A 10593-nucleotide genomic window follows, 5' to 3' on the forward strand; every position below is an offset into this window, starting at 1 on the left:
AATATACACGCTCATTCCTTAGTATTTGAACACCATCATTTTCTCCTGAAACTCGCTTAATATAGTTCCCTGGATCTCTACCTGATAATATTCCTCAAAGGCTGACACCCCAAAGTGAATACTAATTCTTATAAGCTGTGTATAGAGAACAGCATTTATTTCCCAATCAGTTCAGTCAGTTTAGTCGCTCAGTCATGTCTGACTCTTTGTGACCCCATGAATCACAGCACGCCAGGCCTCCCTGTCCATCACCAACTCCCAGAGTTTACCCAAACTCATGTCCATTGAGTCGTCCCCTTCTCCTCCTGCCTTCAATCTTTCCCAATATCAAGGTCTTTTCAAATGAGTCTTCACATGAGGCCTTTCAAATGAGGCCACTCTTCACATCAGGTGGTCAAAATATTGGAGTTTCAGCTTCAACATCATTCCTTCCAATGAACACCCAGGACTGATCTCCTTTAGGATGGACTGGCTGGATCTCCTTGCAGTCCAAGGGACTCTCAAGAGTCTTCTCCAACACCACAGTTCAAAAGCATCAATTCTTCAGCACTCAGCTTTCTTTCTAGTCCAACTCTCACATCCATACATGACCACTGGAAAAACCATAGCCTTGACTAGACAGACCTTTGTTGACAAAGTAATGTCTCTGCTTTTTTAATATGCTGTCTACGTTGGTCATAACTTTCCTTCTAAGGAGTAAAAGTCTTTTAATTTCATGGCTGCAATCACCATCTGCAGTGATTTCCCCATATGACTTCCCTATATATATAATTTGGGAATTTCTGTGTATTTGTCATTCTTAGCAAAGCTACAATTGATTTTTTCTTCAAATATCTGCATTCTTTCAATAAATATTTATAAACTGCCTAGTGTGCAAGACTCAGTGATACAATAGTGAATATTAACTTCCTAGTGTAAATGGCATTAATAACAATTTTACAACTATCCATTAATGAAACAGTTTTGAGGACTTATGGGTGGAAAGTCACACCTTGGGAAAAAAACCAGTATGTGCCTGAGTACTATGTTTCTTACCTTCCACATACAATAACCTTGGGCAAATCTAAACAGGCCAGGTCTAAAGACTTGTTTAGAGGTGTGGCACGCTGGAACCAGTTTTCTGACACTAGCATTCAGAAACCCACTCCAGTGTTCTTGCCTGGAGAATCCCAGGGACAGGGGAGCCTGGTGGGCTGCCGTCCACTGGGTTGCACAGAGTCGGACATGACTGAAGCGACTTAGCAGCAGCAGCAGCAGCAGCATTCAGAAAACATACTATATATATTATTACTGGTTTGTTAAAACATAAGATGTTTAACACATAACATAAAAATTGAGAGACAGCAGAGTTCTGTGACTAACGGCATACCCTGAAGTCAGACTGACTCCCTGCTTGGCCACTTACTAGCTGTGTTCATTTTCAGCACCTCTTTGGCTTCTGTTTCCTTAGGAATAAAACGAGAGTAATAGCAGTAGTAATAGTGATAACGTAATAATAGTACCTTCCTCCTAGGATTATTTTGAGGATGTGAAGGCTTAGAAAAGTTCTTGTGTGTGTGTGTTAGTCACTCAGTCATGTCCAACTCTTTGCAACCCCACGGACTGTAGCTCACCAGGCTCCTCTGTCCATGGAATTCTAGTCTAGGCAAGAGTGCCTAGACTCAACTGGAGTGCGTTGCCATTCGCTTCTCCAGGGGATCTTCCCAACTCAGGGATTGAACCTGGGTCTCCTGCATTGCAGGCAGATTCTTTTACAGTCTAAGCCACCAGAGAAGCCCAGAAAAGTTCCTGACACATAAGTAAAGTTCTAGCTACTGCTATAAAGTGAACAGATAATCTCATTTCTGGTCAGTGTATAAATAATTTTGTGCCATATGGTCAAAGAGCATTTTCTAACGCTGGTTATTTTCTGCATTTGCTACTTATTAGTAATTCTTTCATCTTAAATTCAATTTAATGTACCAAAGGGCAAGTTAGTAATATATTGATATATAAATCAAAAGCTTTAAAAGTGCTCTTTGACTCAATAATTTCATTTCTAAGTGCTAATCCTTAAAAAATAATGATGTGTGCAAAATTTGACTTTAAAGATGCTCAGTTTAGTGTGTTTATAAAAATGTTAATTAAAAAAAAGCAAAGAAGAAAGACTTTCAAAAAGGGTTTTGTTCAGCAAACTAACTGCACACATTTATACAATGGAATGGTATACAGCTATTAAAAATAAATTAATTGAATAATGATATGGGAAGAATCATTAAATGAGAAGAATGTAAGAATGGTATGACTGCACTTTGGTTTTAAAAATAAAGTATGTGATAAGTGTGTGGGGGATGTGTGTGTGTGTGTGTGTGTGTGTGTGTGTGTGTATGTGTGGATCAATAAAGGCTCCTAGGTTATACATCAAAATACTAATAATAGTAATTATCTCTAGTTGGTCCACTTACACGCAACTTTTGTTCTTTTTCTCTTCTATTTTCTACGTTTTCCACATGAGTATGTATTATTTTTGCAATAAGGGAAAAGTTTACTAAAAAGAAGTACACAATGTGCAGAGAACTAAAACCTTGAAAACATGAAAATATACTCTGGCCAAACAGAAAAAAACCCCTTCAGTTTGTTTACAAAGTAAAAGATCCGATACAGATGTGCTCATTAGCTTCCCAGACACTCCCTGGATTCACGTGGTTTTCTGCCCCAAGTTCATGTGAAACTTAGAAAAATATTTAGCTATGAGCACACACACACACACACACACACAAAAGAAAAAAATGAAGCAAACTCGGAAATCCTAAAAAATACAGGAAAATTTTCTTATTATATTCTTTATTAAAGCAGACCAGAAATTAAATCTGTTCTGATAGTCTCAGTAAACCTCAAAAGTGATTTGAATGCTTTTATAAAGTTAAGTGTTCTGAAAAGATTTTAATGTAATATTCTGTCTTTTTGAAAGGTCTTCAAAAATATTTTACTAGGCAATAATTTGGCTTCAGTTTATTAGATCACTATAATCATACAATGTATGTTTATAGTATATAAATAGCTGATCATTTTAATAACATTTATTACAAATAAATATCTTTTAATCTTTATATTTTTTCCTAACCTCTTCACTGGATGATGTTATTGCTCAGTCGCTAAGTCGTGTCCAACTTTTTTATGACCCTGTGGACTGTAGCCCGCCAGACTCCTCTGTCCATGGGAATTCCCAGGCAAGAGGACTGGATAGGTTGCCATTTCCTTCTTCCAGGGATCTTCTCAATCCAGGGGTTGAACCTGGGTCTCCTATGTCTCCTGCATTGGCAAGTGGGTTCTTTACCACTGAGCCACCTAGGAAGCCCCTTCACTGGATACACCTTCTTTAAGAAGCTGGATCCTTTCAAGAATAATTTTTGATAACAATCTTTTTTTTTTATTGGCGGATAATTGCTTTACAATGTTGTGTTGGTTTCTGCTGTATAACAACAGGGAATCAGTTATAATTATATATATATACACACACACACACACACACATATATATATATATATATATACACACATACACACATATATATATTTCCCTCCCTGTTGAGCTTCCCTCCTGCTTTCATTCCACAGAGCACAATAATAATCTTTAAAAGGGCAAAATCATGTAAGGAAATTCTAGATGAAAAATTCAGTAAGCAGGCTTACAGAACCTAAGAAATCCACACTAAAAATATCTCCAACTGCTTATCAGGCTGTCACTCAAAGTAGGATGGTAAACATAAAACTGACCTCTTCAATCCTCCTTAATAATATATATATATATATATATATATATATATATTCCCCCTCAACAAAATGAAACAAAATTTTTCTTGACTTCTTTACTCTGTCTTGTCATCAAGTCATTTGCCATAGCGTTATCATTTCATCAGTGATTTATTAATACATGAAAGCCTCCACGTTCATTTTCTTAATCACTTTGCCTGGGTTATTTTAATAGACTTGTAATTTGTCTCCTCATTTCTAATCTATTCCTATTTGAATACAAAGAACATCAGCCCAACAGCCAGCTTAAAAGCACTTTAATCACGTTACAACTTAGTGTAAGAATCTTAAATCGACTCTTATCCTATGAGCAGTGGAAAGTAAATTCTTTATAATGGCACTCAAAGTCTCTATATTCTGCTAGAAGTTTAATGTGAACTCTCTGAGCAATCAGGCTGATCTATCACCAACTCCTATTACCAACTTGCTCAATCAGTCCTCCCACCCACACTTCCTCAACACAAATTCATCCGCCCAGCATGCACAATTGAAAAGCTGATGTGGTTTTCATAACCTTTACAGCTGTAAATAAACTCTTTACTGTCAGAATTTCAACAATATCCACATACTGTCTGACTCATTGATTAGGCACTAAATGATACTGTCTCCTACTGTCAAGCAATTATACGTGTATGATCTAATTTCCTTAAGTAGAGGTAACTGCCTTATGGGCCTTTATAGCTGTTGTACTTTTCATAGCCCCTGACAGACAGCTAGAAACTTGTTAAAACCAAAATTAGTATTTGGTCCCAAAGAAAGGCAATGCCAAAGAATGCTCAAACTACCGCACAATTGCACTCATCTCACACACCAGTAAAGTAATGCTCAAAATTCTCCAAGTCAGGCTTCAGCAATATGTGAACCGTGAACTTCCTGATGTTCAAGCTGGTTTTAGAAAAGGCAGAGGAACCAGAGATCAAATTGCCAACATTCGCTGGATAATGGAAAAAGCAAGAGAGTTCCAGAAAAACATCTATTTCTGCTTTACTGACTATGCCAAAACCTTTGACTGTGTGGATCACAATAAACTGTGGAAAATTCTTCAAGAGATGGGAATAGCAGACTACCTGATCTGCCTCTTGAGAAATTTATATGCAGGTCAGGAAGCAACAGTTAGAACTGGACATGGAACAACAGACTGGTTCCAAATAGGAAAAGGAGTACATCAAGGCTGTATACTGTCACCCTGTTTATTTAACTTATATACAGAGTACATCATGAGAAACATCGCTGGACTGGAAGAAACACGAGCTGGAATCAAGATTGCCGGGAGAAATATCAATAACCTCAGATATGCAGATGATACCACCCTTATGGCAGAAAGTGAAGAGGAACTAAAAAGCCTCTTGATGAAAGTCAAAGTGGAGAGTAAAAAAGTTGGCTTAAAGCTCAACATTCAGAAAACAAAGATCACGGCATCCGGTCCCATTACTTCATGGGAAATAGACGGGGAAACAGTGGAAACAGTGTCAGACTTTATTTTTCTGGGCTCCAACATCCCTGCAGATGGTGACTGCAGCCATGAAATTAAAAGACGCTTACTCCTTGGAAGCAAAGTTATGACCAACCTAGATAGCATATTCAAAAGCAGAGACATTACTTTGCCAACAAAGGTTCGTCTAGTCAAGGCTATGGTTTTTCCTGTGGTCATGTATGGATGTGAGAGTTGGACTGTGAAGAAGGCTGAGCGCCGAAGAATTGATGCTTTTGAACTGTGGTGTTGGAGAAGACTCTTGAGAGTCCCTTGGACTGCAAGGAGATCCAACCAGTCCATTCTGAAGGAGATCAGCCCTGGGATTTCTTTGGAAGGAATGACGCTAAAGCTGAAACTCCAGTACTTTGGCCACCTCATGCGAAGAGTTGACTCATTGGAAAAGACTCTGATGCTGGGAGGGACTAGGGGCAAGAGGAGAAGGGGACAGCAGAGGATGAGATGGCTGGATGGCATCACTGACTCGATGGACATGAGTCTGAGTGAACTCTGGGAGTTGGTGATGGACAGGGAGGCCTGGCGTGCTGTGATTCATGGGGTCGCAAAGAGTTGGACACGACTGAGCAACTGATCTGATCTGATCTGATCTGAAACAATGAATGATCTACAGCTTTAATGTTTGCAGAAAACCAAGTATGTTTATAATTTGCTGTGTACCTCCAAAGCTTTTCTTTAACAAAATGAATTATTAGTTTATGTAGGTTCATGCATCCATCAGGAGGTCCCCACAACCATCTCCAGGCTCAGTGATCCATTAGGAGGATTCACAGGACTCAGCATATAGTCATACTCATGTCTAAGATGAACTACAGCAAAAAGATACAAACAGAATCAGTAAAGGAGAAAAGTGCATGGAACAAAGCCCTGAGAAGCCAAGTGCAAGCTTCCAAGAGCTCTCTCCCAGTGGAGTCACCAAGAACCAACTTCTCAGGTATCAAACTGGGACAACACATGTGTCTACCAAGGAAGCTCATTAGAGATGCAGTACCTAAGGGTCCCCCCCTGCCCGCCTCCCCTGAGCTGGTCATGTGGGCACCCTCTGCCCAGCACAGGCCAAAATCCCAGACTCCCAGAAAGTATTCAGCACAAATCACACTGTAGTTCAGGCACAATGAGCCACTTTAAAGTTTTATGTCAGTGTAGGCAACTATTGATTGTTGAGGTTCCCAGATGCCAACAAAAACACTGTAAGCTGGCCTTTCTACGGAAAGCAGTCTTGGGTCTGCTAAATTAACCCTTTTCTACGTAATTCAATGAATATTTCTACGGTAGAAATGTTAGATGTTAACTATATTTGATTTTTGCCAAAGCACAGGCAATTTTTTAAACAATTAAAATCTAGCATTTATTTAAAGATACACTGCCTAAACTGGTATCCACAAATAAAGTTACACAATTTTTAAATAATTCACATCCTTTAAGTATTCCTGGTTTTCTTTCTTTTTCTTCTAAAATGAGGTAATCTTTTTCAACTCAACATTTTCATAGTCGCCAGGAGAAAAGAAGTATAACATGTAATGGAAACAAACCCTCTTAGATAAGCTCCTTGTCTTCTCTTTAAATGTCAATTAGGTGCCAGAGCATTGTGGTAGCTGTTTTAGGTGCATCATCTTACTAAATTCTCACAACACCCACATAAGCCAGCGATGATTTCTATTTTATAGATCTGCCATGGTGGAGCTAGGATTTAGGTTCAGATCCGCCTCATTCCATACTCTTGGTCTTAGATTTATTATCAACTATCTCTACCTAATAAGGAACAGGCTCCTTATTATAAATCGCTTCCTTTCAAACTAAATAGGTGTTGCCTGGTTGGTTATACACAGCATATTTTTAATCTAACTGACTTTGATTATAGTCACATTTTAGTTGGAAAAGAAAGGGATAAATTTCATACAGGATACTCTACTTTTCCTTTTTCGATCTTGCTAACTCCAACTCAAATCACACCCCTTGCTCATTAACTACAATGGGAAATTCCCTATTCAGCACAGCACACAACTTTGTACTTTATCTGACATTAATCTGCTTGAAATTATACAGACCTGAATTCCAATTTTGGCATTTCATTTACCAGATGTGGGGACCTCGGGAAAGGTATCTCAGTTCATTCATCTACAAAATGGGGATTCCTACCTTACAAGCTTGCAGTGAGAGAAGATAATACATTTAAAAGGTTTGCGTGCGTGCTTGCTCTATCGCTTCAGTTGTGTCAGACTCTTTGTGACCCTATGGACTGTAGCCCATCAGGCTCCTCTGCCCATAGGGGTTCCCCATGCAAGGCTTCTGGAGTGGACTGCCACACCCTCTTCCAGGGAATCTTCCCTTCACAGGTATAGAACCTACTTCTCTTATGTATCCTGCATTGGCAGGCAGGTTCTTTACCACTAACGCCACTTGGGAAGCCTAAAGGGTTTAGTCTATTCATATTTGCCAAATAAACGACTGCCTACAATACCCGGATAACTGATTCATAATTGGTATGAATCAAGTCAATGAGGGAGAAAGCAGGGAGTAGAGAAATACCCTAACCACCAGGTGTCACCACTGGGCCAGGAGAGCTGGTCTAACTGCCAGGAGCCGGGGGATGGGAGTGTCACAGGACAGAATAAGACTGTCATTTGCACCTACAGAAACATTCAAAAATTGGCTTTGGCTTTCCACCTTAAGAGCTGGTACAATGTTTATTCCACCATTCTGAGTAACACTGTTCTCTTGCTGCTGCTACTGCTGCTAAGTCGCTTCAGTCGTGTCCGACTCTGTGCGACCACACAGACGGCAGCTCACCAGGCTCCCCGGTCCCTGGAATTCTCCAGGCAAGAACACTGGAGTGGGTTGCCGTTTCCTTCTCCAATGCATGAAGGTGAAAAGTGAAAGTGAAGTCGCTCAGTTGTGTCCGACTCTTCGAGACCCCATGGGCTGCAGCCCACCAGGCTCCTCCTCCTCCTTCTCCAGGCAAGAGTACTGGAGTGGGGTGCCATTGCCTTCTCCGAACACTGTTCTCTCACCAGTGTGTTAAAAATGACTGCAGCGGATGTATCATCATATTAGTTTAATTTTTAAAAAATGGGGCTTCCCTGATGGCTCAGACAGCAAGGATCTGCCTGCAATGCAGAAGACCTGGGCTTGATCCCTGGGTCTGGAAGATCCCCTGGAGAAGGAAATGGCAATTCACTTCAGTATTCTTGCCTGGAGAATTCCAAGGACAGAAGAGCCTGGCGGGCTGCAGTTCATGGGGTCACAGAGTTGGGCACAAGTGAGTGACTAACACATACACACACTTAAATTCCTCAGCTGATCTTTAAAAAAAAAAAAAAAAAAAAATTCTGAGAATCAATATTGCTTCATAACTCTCTTGCTTTAGTCAACAAGACAATTACATTTTCTGGCTTTCACAGGCTTCAATATTGCCGTCCCAACTCCACAACCCACGGACATTATTTCCTTTACATAATTAATAGAGATGACAAAAGGAAAACAGAGTATATTTTAGGATAAAGTCCATGTACAGCACTAATGAGAAAATAAGCATTAACTAAAAGCCTTATTCCTTAAAAGTTCATTTTTTTAAATTCCGCAAATTTTCTCTTTTCCTAAGGAACACTTACCCTACAGGATATCTGTCAATCTACAAATAGTCTGGCATGACTCAAGGAACACTACCACTCCTGACTTCATTCTGTAATCTGCCAATAACGCTCCCTGAGAGGCCCAGGGGCGCATTTCAAAATGAGACCAATACAACGGAAAAAAAAAAAAAAAAAAACAGAAAAACCCCAAATGAGAACAAGGTCTGGGCTGTGCTTCTGGTTCTAAGTCCTCCACACTGAGAGCAACTAGCGGTCACTTCAAGACTGGTCATTCAGTGAGTGTTTGGGCGTAACTGGACACGCAGCTCTGAGATGAGACACAGACTTGTCCTGTCTCCAGGGAACACTTGACTCAAGTCTGACAAGGCCTGGGCATCCTGGGCGCCCGAGCACTTCAGCAACCGACAGGCATAAAGAGAAAAGCTAAATAAATGTACAGGCAGATTCTGTTTAGAGCCGGCGCTCCTGGAACTCGAGCAGTTTGGGTTATTTTTGTTCTAACAACAGCTCAAGTTCCACTCTGCATCTCACAAACATGGAAAGGTCTGAAGAGAAACCAGAAGCATCCTCTCCCTTCTGACCATCGCTCCCATTCCTGGAGAACTGAGGAGGGAAGAGCAGATCCCAGGAACCATCTGGAATCATGAGCACAGGTGGCTACCCCAGCCGAAAACCCATTTGCGAAGCACTTTGTGCAGATCGATTCACTCAGACTGGTCCCTAGAGAAAGAAAAGCTCACGAGGCTGGCCGCCCTCCTGGAGTTAAGGGGCTGCGTCAAGAGATGTTGCCCATCCAGCTGCTCCGGAGCAGCCGGCGGCGCGGCGGGCGCGTTACCTGGGGGACTCGGCGGTGAAGCTGCCGCCGTCCAGCAGCCGCATCTTGCAGAAGAGGACCCCGTTGACGAAGGGCACCGAGGAGAGCTCCTCGAGCTCGAAGTCCACCTTAAACTTAAACTTCTTCTTCTTCATCATCATGAGAGCCAGACGCCGGCGAGCGGGGTGCGGGGGCGGCCCCAAGGGGCGCGCGGGCCGGCGCCGCCGCTTCAACTCGGTCGAGCCCCGGGCCCTCCCAGCCCCATGGCCCGGGCCGCTAGCTGCGCGCGGGGGCGCGGCCGGGGGGCGCCGAGGTCCGGCCGCCGCAGCGTCTTCTTGCGGCAACTCGGGTCCGAGCGCGGCGGCGGCCGCAGCGCGGACCCCGCCCGCCCGCGGGGAGTGGTCGTGCTGCAGCTCGGCTGAGCAGTGGGAGCCCTTTCCGTGTGCAGCTTGCTGCCGCCACCGCCGCCGCCCGTCTGGGAGGAGAGGCGAAGCTAGGAGAACCGCCGCTGCCGCCGCCTTCTCAGCGCCACGGGCCCAGCGGCGCCCCCAGCGGCCGCGGCCGGCAGCGCACCGCTGGGCGGAAGTGGGGAGGGCTGGCGAGGAAATTCGGGGCGGGCGGGCGCTTCGCAGGGAAACTGACCCGCGACGGCAGTTAGGGTGTCACGCCTCTCTCGGGTTAAAAAAAAAAACAAATCCTACCAAAAAGGAACTTCCTTCTACAGCTTCCTCTCGGCCTTTCTTTATTTTGCTCCGCCTCCTTTCTCCCCCTCCCTCTTCAGCGATATTTTTTTCCCCTTGGGTTTGAGAGTCATGGATTAATAGAGTGAATCAGAATCTCCACGACGTTCTTTTCGTCAATTTGAAATCCTAAAACTAAAATTCACGAGCCTCCTCATATAAAATG

The 10593-nt window shown here is 42.6% G+C and overlaps 1 protein-coding gene across 1 annotated transcript in view; it reads right to left on the reverse strand.

The window, feature by feature from the left end:
* Nucleotides 1-10300, reverse strand: part of EEIG2 (EEIG family member 2) — an 82753-nt gene extending 72453 nt beyond the window's left edge. Inside the window, exon 1 of the mRNA XM_070367577.1 lies at nt 9709-10300. Within this exon, the coding sequence (XP_070223678.1) occupies nt 9709-9848 (140 nt within the window). The 5' untranslated portion in view covers nt 9849-10300. The remainder of the gene's footprint in view (nt 1-9708) is intronic.
* Between the last annotated feature and the right edge of the window lie 293 nt (nt 10301-10593).

The sequence above is a fragment of the Bos mutus genome, chromosome 3, assembly GCF_027580195.1.
Source record: "Bos mutus isolate GX-2022 chromosome 3, NWIPB_WYAK_1.1, whole genome shotgun sequence".
Lineage (NCBI taxonomy): Eukaryota > Metazoa > Chordata > Mammalia > Artiodactyla > Bovidae > Bos > Bos mutus.